General features: G+C 38.0%; 1 protein-coding gene across 3 annotated transcripts in view; it reads left to right on the forward strand.

The window, feature by feature from the left end:
* Nucleotides 1-15,935, forward strand: part of LOC122553352 (ribosomal protein S6 kinase A5) — a 235,604-nt gene extending 219,669 nt beyond the window's left edge. For all 3 annotated transcript variants that reach the window (XM_043696941.2, XM_087989593.1, XM_087989592.1), the window contains 3 exons: nucleotides 281-440; nucleotides 1,503-1,666; nucleotides 2,354-15,935. In XM_043696941.2, coding sequence (XP_043552876.1) covers nucleotides 281-440; nucleotides 1,503-1,666; nucleotides 2,354-2,593 — 564 coding nt within the window. In that variant the 3' untranslated portion in view covers nucleotides 2,594-15,935. The remainder of the gene's footprint in view (nucleotides 1-280; nucleotides 441-1,502; nucleotides 1,667-2,353) is intronic.
* The last annotated feature ends 537 nt before the right edge of the window (nucleotides 15,936-16,472 follow it).

Below are 16,472 nucleotides of genomic sequence, written 5' to 3' on the forward strand. Positions count from 1 at the left end.
CTGAGCAAATTAATAATTTGGTGAGAGAATAATGAGAAACTCCATTCGACAAAGTTGATGTTGGGGAAGCGGGGGATCATTGTATTTGGAGGAAAGCTGACTGTCTTAAATGAAAGCATTTAATATTTGCTCTGCAGCCTATTTTTAAAAGGTTGTGTTCTGCAATAAAATGTTATGGACCTAAGGACCTAAGTACATATGCAGTGACTAAGCAAAGATTTCTCCTTTCAGAGTTTAACCTCAGTGCATTTTCATTTCTGACTGTTGTTACCTCTGACAGTATACCATGTTATCAGGGAAAGTACCATTCCAATGTGAGGAAAAGACATTAACATCCACCAGTGCCGAAGAAATCATGAGGAAAATAAAACAAGGAGACTTTTCTTTTGAAGGTGAAGCTTGGAGAAACGTCTCAGAAGAGGCCAAGGAATTGATTCAAGGTAAGAGCAAGCATAATTGTCTTTTTGTAGCTGGGCCCCTCTCCCTATCACTCAATAGATCCTGTTGAAGTTAGATTTTAATCTGAGATTTGAATATGAAATTGTAAATTCATTTTCTAAAATATCACTGAATATTGATATTGCATCAAAGATCGGTGAGAATGTCCTCAGGTTTATTCTAGCTTCAAATAGTTAAAGCTTCATTGCAGTAAATGGAGCTTCCCTAGATGGCTTCTCATGGACAAATCACTCTGACCATACTCAAGCCTGTCGACTTTACCTTTGAGATGTGAAAGAGAGCTCATTGGGCTTCAATAAGTGGCACTCATTTTGGGAGTTGGAGAAAGAAAGTAAGAAATGTATTTCAGAGATTTTTTTAAATTTCTAATTGTTGAGTGCCAAACAGAATTCTATTTGATTCGGCAAGTTTAGGTTATTTGTTAAATATTTGTGAATTTGGGAACATTGTTGTGTTATGTCTCACAGCGATATACTTTTAAGAAATATTCTGAGGGTGTCATGGCATATGACCTCATGGTTGAGAGTGTGGTGCTGGAAAAGCACAGTAGGTCAGGCAGCATCTGAGGAGCAGGAGAATCAACATTTCGGGCAAAAGCCCTTCGTCAGGCATAAGCCCCTAATTCCTGATGAAGGGCTTATCCCCAAAACGTCGATTCTCCTGCTCCTTGGATGCTGCCTGACCTGCTGTGCTTTTCCAGCACCACACTCTCAACTCTGATCTCCAGCATCTGCAGTCATCACTTTCTCCTATATGACCTCAAGGAATGAAGCTCTCAGGCTCCATCTGTCCTTTTGCAGCATGCTTTTGCAAGCTGAGGGAAGCAAGTCCTGTGATTACAGTGAACATGCGTAAATACCAGGATACGTAATAAAAGTTCCTTCAATTCTTTAGTAATACATAGCCCACATTTTGCCTTTGTGTTACAGGAGCTAACGTAAATATAACTGTGTGATAATGATAGATCATCAGTATATCTCACCACTATATCATGTGGTACCATATAGTGATTTGCTTGTAAAATCTGTACTTTTCACTGACAGGACTGCTGACTGTTGATCCAAACAAGCGGATTAAAATGTCGAGCCTCCGTTTCAATGAATGGCTTCAGGACAGCAGTCAGTTATCATCCAATCCACTAATGACCCCAGACATTCTTGGTTCTTCAGGTGTTTCTGTCCACACGTATGTCAAAGCAACATTTCATGTAAGGAAACATTTGACAACATTTCTAACTTCCCTTTCATTGTGTTCAGAATTTGCCTATGAAACAGAATTTACATAATTCCTTTAACAAACAATAACTCTACCAAGGTTTTTGCAAAAGGGAAATACATAGACAATATTAGTAGAATGAAGGAATTGACTGCTAGTGCATAAGTTATTGCAGAAACAGATATGAAGAGGTTTTAACAGAGGGCATATGTTCTCTGACATACATTCTCATCCTTGTTCATCTTCCTAATTTCCCTTGTTCCCCCCCTGCCCTATCTCTGTAACCACACAAGAACGCTGCCTTCCTCCAATTCTTGCACATTCCCAATTTCTTTCGACTTATACACCAGCCTCCTCAATCCCAGCACAAGCTGCCCTCTATATTGGCAGTGTGCCTTCAGTTGTTGCTGCCCTAATACTGAAATTTCTTCCATAAACCTCTTGGCTTTCTTCCTCCTTTAAGATTCGCCTTAAAGACTTCACCTTTGACCACGCTTTTGGTCACTTGACCGAGTCTTTTTTATGTAGTCTGTGTCAAATTATTTTCCCCATAAAGCACCTTGTGATGTTTTACTTTATTAAAGGCATTACACAAATGCAAGTTGTTGTTGCTTTACTTGTTTTTGATGTGACTACTGCACATTCACTCTCTCTCTCAATTAATTTGATCTCTGCTTAGGCCTTCAACAAATGCAAGAGGGAAGGCTTTTGCCTTCAGAATGTGGACAAGGCACCTCTGGCGAAAAGACGCAAGATGAAGAAAACCAGCACCAGTACTGAAACACGGAGCAGTTCTAGTGAAAGTTCCCACTCCTCCTCCTCTCAATCCCATGGCAAAACTACACCAACCACAAAACTACAGCCCAACAACCCAACAGACAGCAATAATCCAGACAGTATCTTTCAATTCTCCGATTAAGCTGCTACAGTTACTCTTTCACAATTTAAAAAAAAATCTTATGCTTTTAATTGTACTTGATTCTCTGCGGAGCACAAGTTTCATTTTTTGTTATGAGTGCCCCTCCAAAATGCCTGAACTGTTTGGTGCTTTTAAATTACTGAAAAGCACACACATTTTTTAAAGAAATTATATGTAGTTCCATACTTCCTCTGGCATCAATTGATAGCTTTTCTCTGAGAAATCCAAACTTAGTGTTCGTAAACATCACAATAAGTAAAACTCCAATCAGGAATCCATAAAAGCTTACTACTGTACTGAGTAATTGAGTTGAATAGAAAATATGTCTTTCAGGGGACGTTAAATAAGTTCACGAGTGACAGAGGAGTAGAATGAAATGCTGATGAGTTCAAAGGGAGAAAGGTTGAAGAAAGCTCGTGTGGACCATGAACACAAACCAATTAGAATAAGTGGCGTGCTTTCCTACTGTAAATTCCACAATATGGAAAAGCGTAGAAAAAGGACAGTTTTAAAATAATTATAAATTATGCATTTCTAGGGAAAATAGAATCTCAACAGCCTGGCACTCAAAGGGCTTTTATTTATTTTTCTGTTTTTTTAAATTGTGAAAGGACGGTCGGTGTACATAAATGTTATTGGATGCACTTTTCAAAGAACATTTGCAGATATTTCTGTACTTCAGACCCTACAAGGTACAAAGTGTTTAATGTGTTTACCTTTTCCGAAAGACAGAATCAAAGCTAAGAAACTTACTGTACAAACAGATCTACGCTGGACATTACATATGCAAACGAAATGTGCAGACAGCTCAGATTTCTCATCTTGAATCACTTACACTATGTAGCTTTAGAACCAGTGACATTTTGCTTTTAATTCTTTCGGACTCTGACTTTGTATTCGTCCAATTGCGACTTCACTGTGGCTCAATGTGAGAATCACGCACGGCTATCTGTTCTATGTGCAGTCATCCCTCTACCTCCAAAGCCTTTCCTTCTGTTCCCCTAAAGGCTCCAAGGTAGACGGTATGCTTTGCATCGAATGATTGATGGAGGGCATGGGAGCATGTTTACGATTAGATGCTGATTGTAAGTGCAAAATTAAGGCCTGAAAACAAAGGAAATTGGTTAGAAGTGGGGGTGAAAATCTTTTTGCCTTTCAAAATTTAACTGTTATAGGCTCACCAGTTCTAACTTGTGCAATGTGCTTTATTTTTAAGCAAAATATGAAATAAGTGACCGATATGTGAAATCTGAGTCCTAACACATATTAAAAATATATATAGATATATATATATATGTATAGATATGTATGTTCTATTTTTAGGGGCCATCTGGGAAATTTGCTTCTATATTGAAATAATGGCTATTTAAGAGTAACGTGTGCTCCATATGCCACGTGCTTTGTTATTGATGTATTCTTTGGCATGTAGTCTGTTTAATTTTTGCATGAGTGGTAACGGTGTAGCCAAAGTGTACAAGTTTAACAAATTGTGTTGCAACCATTAATTTAACTTGTTCTGTGTCTCAGCCAACAATTTGACATTTTTGATGACTTTTATGTAATTGTTTTTCTGAGTGACAAGTAACTAGGTAGCTGAGTGGTGCAGGCTACCATCTTCAGATTAATACAATTAGTGCAAGAAATTCTGATCATGTAGCTCTGCATGATTTTTGCTCCATATTTATGCAGTGGAGACTCCTAAAAAAAAGAAATGTGGGTTTATTTGGGTGGGTTTTTTTTCTGTGAGGTCTGCTAATAATGTTCAGGTTAGATATTAACAAATCATTGTGCTAAAGGTGATCCACAGGAATCCAAAAGAGTAGAAAGGAAGTAACTGCACTTGGCTTAGAGAGTTCCTGGAGGAAATTGCTGCTGCTTTGTGGCAGCAAAAAGCACCTTTGTGAACATGTTAAATTTTTAAACTGCAGAAAAGCAGTGTTTCTCAGTTTGATTTTGATTTACCAATTTCAATTCTTCAGCTTTTGCACCGTGCAAACGGTATACTCAGCATAAAAGGGGAGGGGGAATGCAAATTACTGCAGATACTAGAACTGTGCAATATGAACAGCACATGCTAGCAAAACTAAACGGGTCCGTCAACATCTGTGGAGAGAGAAACGTAGTGTTAACATTTTGGGCTGATTACTTTGCCACAGACCCATGTTTCTCTCTGAAACGATTCTGCCTGACCCACTATGTCTTTCTAGCATCTTCTATATTTATTACTAAACGTAAAGGATTTTTCTTTGTCAATCATAGTGAAACAGAGAATCTAAAAAGATTTATAAATTATCTTGGTATTCATACGATTCTGAAAGGAAATAACTACTTTTTATGTGAATAGGAAATTTTTAGGCTTTCAGAACCTGGTATTTTATTGAAATAAAACATATCTTCATGGTCTATGACTTTTTGACCAAATAAAAGGCCAAGTAACCTTTTCTACCAATGTGACCTAGCCCAGTAGCTGTCTTTTTGCAAAACAAAAGGCACAATTTCTTTGTGCTTATTCAGTTAATTTGGAGACGACATGCAATTTTTGCATCCTCTTTCAGTTTAGGGTTAGAGAAACATTGAAAGCCATTTCTGGCTTGAAGTTGGAACTAGAGACTGCTGACATAAATGTTCCCAAATTTCCTGGATCATGTTTGTGGAGAAATGATGACCAACTTTACATGTTTCTGCTGTGATCCTCCAACGGGAACTTGCGTGAAATTTCCTGTAGAGATCATTTTCCTATAGCTGGCATAAACCCGCATACATGCAGCTGAACAAGCGAGTGAGCTGCCATCTTCTGCCTAACATGAAGTCTCTGCTCCTTCATTGTTATGCAGAACACGATTTTGCCTGTTGGGAAGATCATTCCTCCTCCTCCTCAGAATGGGATGTGGTGGTAGGGTGGGGTTGGACATCTATAAATTTTGAGTAGGCTAAGGCTGACAGCTTTGCTTAAGTTATAGGGTGGCTTTTGTAAGAAACTCACTGTCAACCTCCATAAATTGCGCAAGCATCTGTTGATTTTAATCATGGTGCACACAAATCTATGGATGTAATTCTATGCCTGCACATTATTCAGCCAAATTCAGAAATCTGGGGAGGACCAATGTAAACAGGAGGCAAATGGTTTCAGCCAGTGTGTCTGGGAAGAAAGAGGCAATAGTCAAGGAAATTTATCCTTCAAAATATTCCAGTATAAAACTACCTGGAACTGGTTGTGTGCAAATTTCCTCGGATAAAACACTGTGCCACTCTTATGCGGAAACCTTTCAGAAAGTTTGCGCTATTGAGGTTGCATTGTCTCTAGAATTAACAGAGTGCTGGGCAGGTTGCACTGTAGTTTTTCTGTATTGTGCACAAATAATTCCAAACTATTGGTGTCTGGGGGAAAGTTCACCTTTAAATGCCTTTTAAATGTGAGCTTTTTTTCTTTATTTATGAGACTATCTTAGTTTAAAAGGCTTTGCTAAGTACATAGAAACTAAGGACCTCCATATTGAGAGTGTCCAAGATGGTGTAATGTAGACAAATGGTTGTAGATCATTGGACTTCTGAAGATTTGATGCATGGCTCAGACTGAACTCTACAATCTCTTCTAAATGCTATTTTCATAGTAAATTCGATATCTGCGATAGAACATTGTAAATATTAACTTAAGCTACTGAACAGGCTGCAGTGTTGATTTTTCTTTTTGGCATCCAGGTTAGATGCAGCTGATAGTTTCAAAGTGTTGCAGATCTTTCTACAGCCTGTTTGAAATCAACTTTTTTCAAGGTTGTGCAAACTTCTTACTGCAAAACAATTCAAAGCCTTTTCTCTCAACAGATTTATCCTGTTGAGAAGGTTGAGCTTGCCTATTAACATATACTGAACATGTGTTTTTACATAACAGTTTTTAACTCTGTATAATACTTTTTCAGATAGCTTAAAGATTTAAACTGAAGTCAGAATATTGTTGATACAAGGCACTGCCGTGTTGCTGTATTTATTAGATATTTAAAGAATTTTAATGAGGGAGAATTAATTCAATCACTGAAGAGTTGTTGCAACTTTCTGGTGACTTGTACTAATTTTTAAAAGTTGATAGCTTTATTCAGGTGAGTCAATAAAAGCTTTTAAGACTTTTTAGGACTTTATAGTCAATTTGATTTAACTATAGCTCCTTAAAGGAGGTTGGCAAATACTCATTGCAATTTTTTTAGTGAGAATTTAATTGTGGCTTTATTGTGTGTGGTGAGAATTGTCCCACTGTGCAAACGTGCGATAAAATTGATGCAATTTAACAATTATTATTCATAACGAAACTCTCACTCATTAGTATTATAATTTATATAATGCCTCTTCAAGGAGGAGTGCTCCACACAAGAATTGTGCTTGTTTACATTTGCAAGACAATGGTATTCATTTTCTTATTCATTTTGGTTTACACTTTGAGCATTGCCGTCTAAGTGAATGAAATAACACCTGTGGCACTTAAAAGTGACAAAAGGGTAGAAACTTCAATTGATTTACAAGATGATTAGGGGTTTAGATAGGGTCGACAGTGAGAATCTTTTTCCACGTATGGAGTCAGCTATTACAAGGGGGCATAGCTTTAAATTAAGGGGGGGGTAGGTATAGGACAGATGTTAGGGGTAGGTTCTTTACTCAGCGAGTCGTGAGTTAATGGAATGCCCTGCCAGTAGCAGTGGTGGACTCTCCCTCATTATAGGCATTTAAGCGGGCATTGGATAGGCATATGGAGGATAGTGGGCTAGTGTAGGTTAGGTGGGCTTGGATCCGCGCAACATCGAGGGCCGAAGGGCCTGTACTGCGCTGTATTCTTCTATGTTCTATGTTCTATGATGCCATTCACATATAAATCCATAAAAAGTTGACATCATTTTGCTGGAGCAACCCAAAACTAAAATCCATTGTTCCATTCTGTCCACTGCAAACCATGCCCACCACCTCCAACCCTCTGAGGGTATCTGACCCTCCTTGGAAAATTAATTCCTTTTCCCTTCAAAGTTTCAAGAGCCTATTCCTTACTACCATAATTTACATGCTCCTCCAGCCCTCAGCATAATTTCTCCTTACACCTCACCTCTTTCAATTAGCAATTATGTTTATATTGTTAGCCCCTCAAGAAATTTGTGGAGGTATTGCATGGTGAAGAACTTTTTTTTAAATGCAGGGAGTGGCAAAGACCTGGAATTTGCTACCCATGAGGATGGTGAAAGCAGAGACTATAAGTGATTCCTGTAGGAATTTGAATGGATATTTGAGGGGAATAAATTTGCCAAGCTTCTATGGTAGTCGAGAGTGTGGTTCTGGAAAAGCACAGTAGGTCAGGCAGCATCTGAGAAGCAGGAGAATCGACGTTTCAGGCATAAGGCTTCTGTGGTAGAGCAGGAAAATGATTGTGACTGGATTATTCTGTGATAACTGATATACATTCAGTGGATTGAATTGCGTCTTTCTGTGCCATATTGAATCATAGAGCCATAGATATGTACAGTGTGGAATCAGATCAGTCCAACACATGCATGTCCACCAGGTATCCAAAATCAATCTAGTTCCATTTGCCAGCATTTGGCCCATATCGCTGTAAACCCTTCCTATTCATGTACCCATCCAGATGCCTTTTAAATGTTCGAATTGTACCAATATCCACCACTTCCTCTGGCAGCTCATTCCATACATGGTCCACCCTCTGCATGAAAACGTTGCCCTTTAGGTCCCTTTTACATCTTTCCCCTCTCACACAAACCTATGCCCTCTAGTTTTGGACTCCCCTACTCTGGGGAAAAAGACCTTGGCTATTCACTCTATCCATGTCCATCATGATTTTGTAGATCTCTATTAGGCCACCCCTCAGCCTCTGATGCTCGAGAGAAAACAGCTCCAACCTATTCAGCCTCTCCCTATAACTCAAACCTTCCAACACCCTTGCAAATCTTTTCTGCAACCTTTCAAGTTTACTAACATCTTTACTATAGCAGGGCAACCAGAATTGATCGTAATGTTCCAAAAGTTACCTAACCAATGTCCTGTACAGCCACAACATAACCTCCCAACTCCTATACTTAATGCACTGACCGATAAAGACTAGTATACTGAATGCCTTCTTCACTACCCTGTCTACCTATGACTCCACCTTCAAGGAACAATGAGCCTGCATCCAATAGTTTTTTTTTATTTGGAATCACTCTCTAGTACCGTTAAGTGTATACGTTCTGCCCTGATTTGACTTGCCAAAATGCAACACCTCATACCTTTTCACATTTCTTTAAATTTCATCTGCTGCTCCTCAGCCCTTCTGAGTAAGATCCCGTTGTACTCTGAGATAACCTTCTTCACCGTCCACTATACCACCAGTTTTGGTGTTATCTGCAAACTTACAAACCATTCATCCAATATTCATATCCAAATCATTTCTATAAATGACAACTGTAGCTAGTTACTGATGCCTCTACCAGAAAGATGTTTTATTTTACAATTAACTCTATCCAATCCTTTCATAATGCTGATCACCGATAATTAAATGCTCCCTTCAGCTTGCTTTATCTTCTGGGACTATTTACTATCTCAAGTGAGCACGTTCACTCACGGTAATGTTAATGCACATTCCAAACTGGCTTTTCAAAATATGCTACCACCTGACGTAACATACATTAAACACGTTTAAGTGCAGAGACAAGTCAGGAATGGCTGAATTAAGTGTACAAAAAGCACACCAAAGCATTTTTAACCTCAAAGTTAAAATGTAATTGGAGGAGCCTTAACTTGTGATTGTTTCCACATAGCTTTTGTCTTTGGAAACTAATGTTTACTCTGTGTAGGTATCACGCCAGAGATGTAGGGGGTGGGCAGTGGCACTGATGGTTGAGAAATATCAAGGGCAGGGTTCGCTGTCACTCTATAAACCCAAAAGGAAAATTGGTAAAAGTTAGCCATGCAAACATTGTGGAATTAGTTTGTTGGAAATGGATGTATTTGTTTCATGTAAGTAGAAGTTTACAGAAAACTAATTTCTTGGAAAGATACCTTGAAAAAGTAAGGATCTGATTCTTTGCCTCAAGTATCAGAGTCACATAATTCTAAAATCGGCCCATCTCCTCCTGTTATATCGCTTCTGGTGACTAGTTTTTTGTTTTCAGTGGAAAAGATGTCTTTTATATTGACACAATTCTGATATTGAATAGGTTCCTCATTCATATTAAAACATCTATTGGTAAAGCCACGCTGTGCAATATTGACATACATTTTATGGGCTAACAGCTCCAGTAAAAAAATGCAAGAATTTAATTTATATAGAATCACATTGAAATTACAACACAGATTCAGACTATTTGGCCCATATGCCAACTGTTTATATATCCTATGAGTCTTGTCTCGACCAATGTCATCTAACCATGTGAGCATATTACCGTATTAACCTCAATTTTGTTTGTTTATCTAGTTTCCCAACTAAATGCATCAGTATTATTCATCTCAACTTCTGTGATAGCAAATTCCCCTTTCTAAGTGCTCTCTGAATACAGAAATTTCCTCTGAATTCCTAATGGATTTTCTTGTTGATTACGCTATATTATGGCCTCTCATTTTGGTAATCCCTTAAATTGAAATAATCTTATTTATTTCCATCTTATCAAATCACATCATAATGTTATGTCTCTAATGTAGTCATAAAATAGTACGACATGGCAGGAAATTATTTGGCTCAATTTGATAGGTTCCTGGCAGCAGTTGCTGGAATTTGAATGCAGCTAATAATAAAAAACTCTAGAATATGAGATTAATTTCAGTAATGGTACAATGGAACTGTCATTGAGCGGGAATATCCATCTAGTTCACTAATGTCCTTTAGGAAGGGAAATCTGCCATCCTTAGCTGATCTAGTTTACATGAAACTCCAGAAACACAGCAATTTTGTTGACTTTTAACTGCTGTCTGAAATGGCCAAGTAAACCACTCAGTTCCAGGGCAATTCAGGGACAGAGAGGTTTTCCATAAATAATCATGAAATTGACATAGCATTAAAGTTCAATTATACCTCACCCAACAATGTGTAACTTATCAAGGATTCTTGTAGCAATACTAATAGCAGCAAAGGGCAAATTCTCATTAAGTTTATAATTGATGAAATACTGCAGGAAATTCAATAGTAAACTATACGGAGGAGCCTAAAATATTTTTTGAGGCAAATGCTGTCAGTTTTGCTGTCGTTAATTACTGCAAATTCCAGGCCCCTGTTATTAGCATTTTCACAATATGTTACAATCAGAATTAAAACTAAAATACTCTGCTCAATTGCATGCAGCATTTCCTGATCTTGATGTAGATTTGTTTAACGGGTGCCAAATTCACCTGGAATCTATAACAATGATGGTTCAAGGCCATTTCCCATGTACAGTGAAATCAAATCAAAGCAGCAGCGGAATAGATCCAATAATGCTTCTTATTCAGTCACCAACCAGGAAAATGAAACAAGATTGTGTGTTTGTAGCTTTATGCTATTTTGTTTTTGTACGGTGTCTTTTTCAAAGTAAATCTGTGTGCACGGTAACCTTTCAAGCAGTTCAATGTCTTCTATAATGTATATGTTTATATTTTTGTACAGGCTGAGTCCTATTAATGTAGAAAGCAGTGATGAGATGTGAAACATGGCAGCTTATGTGTACAGACTGTTTAGGGATTTTGGATCCCTGGTTGTTTATGCACAGTAATGTAACAATCATGTTTAAAATTGTGGTCATGTTTTCACATTTTTATAATATATGTTAATTTTGTCTTTCACACTGTAACTAAATTGATATATGTTAAATAATTGGAAGGTTTTAATTTCAGTCTGCCACTTGTTTTTAATCCATTTTCCACAGTTACTATGTCATAAAAGAGGGAGGAGAACGTGCTAGAAAATTCCAGAATATTGCATATTTAATTGCAGTGTGAAGAGGCCTTTAACTAGAGGTCCTCCCACTTTTTGTTCATAGGGAAGCTCTGTAACTATTGGTACATATAAGGAGATTGCCCAATAACTATAGTCTGACTGCCTGAGGTCTCTTGCAAATATTAACACGCCCACAAAAAGTGACAAATATTAACTTCTAAAAGTCAGTTTATAAACTAACAGTTCCTTCCACTGACTTCAAAAGTAATCAGTCTCGAAGGAAAACGATGTTGTTAGTCAGATTACTGTTGCTGTAGGAAACCAAATTGTTGGACAGCAATGAAAATAGTGTGTCAGTGAATCAACTAGTGCACAGCAAGAGTATTTACAAGACGGAATCCCAGAGACAGTGTTTGTGAACATTTCCCCAAAGACCTTCATTTGAAAGCGTGCTTTGCAAATTCACATTGTGCTGTCATTTAGTGGGTGGACTACAAACAATTATGGAGCATTAATTCTAGTCTGCAAAAACACTTGCTTTGGTTGCAGGAAAACCTGTGAGTTTGTTTTGTTCCAACTACGTATCTGAATTTTAAAGAAAAACTCAATTAAGGGATTACTGTTAATGTACACTAGATCTATTTGTGTGCCAAGAATGTTTTAACACAGTTTAAGAAACTAACATTAATTAATGCTATGTATATACCTTTTGAAAAAGTGTGCGCAAGTATTTGCATACATTACTACCTTTTTCTTAGAGTCTAGATTCTCCAGGAATTGAGTGTTGTGTTATCGTAACTTTATAATTCAGACATAAGGCAGCTCAACTGTAGATGATAGTGAGTGAGAAAACTATTTTTCAAGAGTTGGACTATTTGGGCAATACATCAAGTTCGTGAATTATACATACATACCTCAAACCTTTTGCCAAGGTGTGTGCTATTTTTTTGTACTCACTGTAAGTTGGATTGGATATCTCCCATTGGTGACAGTAAATTTCTGGCCTTTATTCATTCTGAACAATTCGCTTGTAATGAGTTTTGCGCAAATCAAGGAATGAATGTGCAAGTCACCTTGGAGAGAAGTCCAACAATTCTACAATAAATTAAATTCTGAATGGTACTGGAAAATTTATGTTCCTCTTCATTCCTCTTTCCTAAATTATAGTTTAATGATTTGATTCAAATGCTAAACTTCTGCAATATACTAGTCACCAATCCCAAAACAGGAACTACAAACATGCTTCATCGGCACAGGGTATTCAGCCTACAGAGCTGTATTTGTTTTGATGATCCATCCTACCTGCCGGCAGCCTCATCACATCCCCAGTACCTTCTCTCCTAGAAAGAAGGCAGGTTTTCTGAATTAATAACTGTCTGCTACAATTGTTACTTACAAAAATAGAGACTGTTATAATGGACCAAAGAACACGTTGAGAATATTGTGGACATCGTAGTTTAATGAAGCACAATAATTTAGTGCTCATCCTTGTTTACCTTCTTTCCAGCTTGGCACATTCAATCCTGGGGCAAATGATATGTCAGAGTCAGGCATGCGTTGACATAATTTCTTGTGGCAGGACTGGAAGAACAAGACTATTTTTGCTGGTGAATTGTCCCACAGCATTGATATATTCAAGGATGTAATGCCGAGATTTTTAATCAGTAAGGGAATTAAGAATTATGAGGAGAAGGGCACAAAAGTTGAGGATTTACATCAAATCTTTGACGGGCATGAACTTCGCACAGATAACAAATCACTGATGTTGCTATCATGTAACTCCTATCTACTGAAAAGGACTGCTCAATCAGACCAGATTAGTCGATGAGGAAGAAATAGATGACGTCTGGGGCTGATTGTGTGAGTATGCAGATAATGGGGGCTGTCGGTATCAGATCAGCCATGATCTCTCTGAATGGTCGAGCAGACCCAATGGGCTGAATGGCCTACTTCTGCTCCTACTTCTTGTTGAGTGGGTTTACCCCAACATGTAAGCAGGGAGTTCAATAAAAAGAGAGTTTATTTTCGAAAGTTCAGTGTCTACCAGTGTTTCTTGGCTGAAACTCTTCGTATATCCTCAAAAGGTTACCTTGCCTCTTTCTATTTACCCTCACTTTCATTTTCTAACTGAGTTGTTGTGCTTTTGAAGTATTTCCTGATTTTTATAAGATTTTTGTATCTTATAGCGTTATTATGCTTGGAGACACCATACAAAACCTCCCAGACTTATATTACACTGCATGTATTCTGTAAATAAAAACAAAGAACTGCAGGAAATCTGAAACAAAAACAAAAATTGCTGGAGAAACTCAGCAGGCCTGGCAGTATCTGTGGAGAGAAAGCAAAGTTTTGGGTCCAGTGACCCTTCTCCAGAATTGATTGTAGCTAGTAAAAGGTGGCATTTTTTGCACCATCAGTGGCTGTAAATGGGTTGGCTGGTGATGAAAGCAGCATTACATGGGTTGCTTTCATCACAGCCAACCCGTTTTCCCCCACCGATGGTCGTCATTAGCAGCTATTCTTTCTCCCCGGCTCATTATTACCCATTCCTTTGCCCAATTGCTATTCTCTCTCACTGGGAAATCTATTGGTCACTTCCTTCCTCTTCCCCTCTCCCACCCTCCTCACCCCAGGTCTTCAGCATAAAAACCACACTTACCTCACTAAAATCAGATCTGAAGAAGGGCCACTGGACCAGCAACAGTAACTCTGTTTTCTGCGCACAGAAACTGCTAGATCTGCTGAGGTTCTCCAGCAGTTTGTTTTTGATACAATCTGTGGACCTGTTTTAGGTCTACAGGATAAGATTGGACTTTTCACAAAGAATTGGTGAGACCACATCTTAAATACTGTGCACAGTTTTGGTTACTTTGTTTGAAAAAAGATATAATTGTGTAAGATGCAATTCAGAGAAGGTTCACGACTTATTTTTCGGAGGAAGATTCAATGGGTTAAGCGTTTACTCATTGGAATTTCAAACAATGAGAGGTGAGCTTGTTGGAAATTGCAACATCTTGAGGCTATCGGAAAAACATTTTTACTTGTTGGGGTGACTAGAACTCAGAATAAGAGGTCTTCCTTTGAAGATGAAGATAATTTATTTTATCTCTGAAATTTGTTAGTCTGTGAAACTCCCTTCCCCAGGAAGCAGTGGAGGCTGGTTCATTGAATTTGTACAAGATAGAGCTAGGTATATTTTGATAGACAAGGGAATCAAAAATTATTTGCGGCAAACTGGAAAGTGGAGTTGAGACCATAAAACCAGTCATGGTTTTATTGAATGGAGTAGGTGCAAAGAGGCCTGAAAGCTTGCTCCTCCTTCTCTGTCATATGTCTTGGGTCTGGGATCTTGATGAATCACTTACATTGAATGATAATACTTGATGGAGAGAGGCTGAGAGAAAGTCACCAGCAAAATAATCTCTCGGTCCCCATCTAGCAATTACCTAAGACTTCCTGACTTTGCACAAGCCTTTTGGTCAGCCCATCTACCAAGCACGACCAAATTTAAATAAGCTAAAGGATTTTTTTAAACAGTGGATTCGAAACAATATTTCATAGCAGAAAGTTTTTAGAAGTTTTAAAGGTGACCGGATCTATAATGTGAATAGCTGATTGTCTTGTTTAATATGGCTTGATGTATTTGACTTGAGAATACTTATTTATATACCATTTATTTCACACACATTGCTGTTGTAACAGGGAAGAAAAGCACACAGCAGTCCTTGTGTGTCGTACAAGTATTTTTCCCTGTATAAGTTAAGCTACACACTGTGGAAATCTTACTAGCAGTTATACTCTTTATGCAACACAATACTATATTCGTATGTTAAAGATCCAATAGTCTGTCAGAACTAGTCTCGTTTTTTTTCTAGCTGGGCTAGGAATTGAAAGTGTTGAAGCATTTCTGTGTAGAAGTTTTGCAACATCAAGCTGATTAGTGAAGGTTTTTAAAACAAACAGATGCCAAAGTATTGTATTTTCACCCCATGCTGTATATATCTGCTCATAGAAAGAGTTATCAGCTTGTTATATAAACTGATAAATTATGGTGATGGCTCATAGGGGAGTTTATTACATGATGACTTGGGTTTTGTAATATCTTTTATTTATTGCAGAGATGATATCCAAATGAGTATTTTGATGGTGCAGAGGTTAGAATTTGTTAACTTGGTGTTGGGAGTTAGTCAAAATGGAAACAAACTTTCCTTTGCTTTAGGGAATTTACTGAATAAGTTGTATCAACTTGACAACTTGTGTCGGGCAATGGGAAAACTTGTACTTTGTAAACTATGCTATTTTAAGAAGTGACGCAGTGTTTAGCATGTACTAATGTGCTTGCTTCAATTTATTCAGTTTAAGTATAGGATTACTATTGAAATCAAGGGCTCACACTTTCAGAGACATTTGTGTGAATAAATGTACTTGTTACTGTCTGTCTTTTGAATTGAAATAAATTTGCCAAAAGTATGGAATAAGTGTTTTTGTTTTGTGTTATGGTTTATCAGTCATTGTGTCAGATTGCTGAAGGCAGCTGTTGCAACTCCATTGCTCAGCAAAGATATGCTCTGAAGCTGCAGGTCTGGCAGCCTCTGTAAGGCGGGAGAAATAGGGAGGTATTTATACGAGGCTGAGAGAAGGTGAGTCATGGCTCCAGAAGCAAAGGTAGCAATAAAGAGGTGATAATGACAGTACATAGAGAGATTATAGGGAGATTAGGAGCTGTGAGTGACCAAGGCTGAAGCCAGTGCTGTGTGACAAAATATGGGGGGGGATAGGTGAAGCAGAGGCAAAATGGAAAACGGGAGAAGGGTAGCAAAGGGGGAAGAGGAGAGGAAAAAGGTGATAAGAGAGTGGGGAGTGAGAGAAAGACAATCAAGAAATATGAGGTCCAGAACAGTGAAAAAAAAATTTAAAAACGGTAAATGAAATAAAATTACGGAGCAGAATGAAAACAGAGGGGTCGAGATGGGATAATCACCTGAAGTTGTTGAATTCAGTGTTGAG

This window comes from Chiloscyllium plagiosum, unplaced genomic scaffold (assembly GCF_037043375.1).
Source record: "Chiloscyllium plagiosum isolate Xiang-an unplaced genomic scaffold, Cpla_swu_hap1 HiC_scaffold_8, whole genome shotgun sequence".
NCBI classification, from domain to species: Eukaryota; Metazoa; Chordata; class Chondrichthyes; order Orectolobiformes; family Hemiscylliidae; genus Chiloscyllium; species Chiloscyllium plagiosum.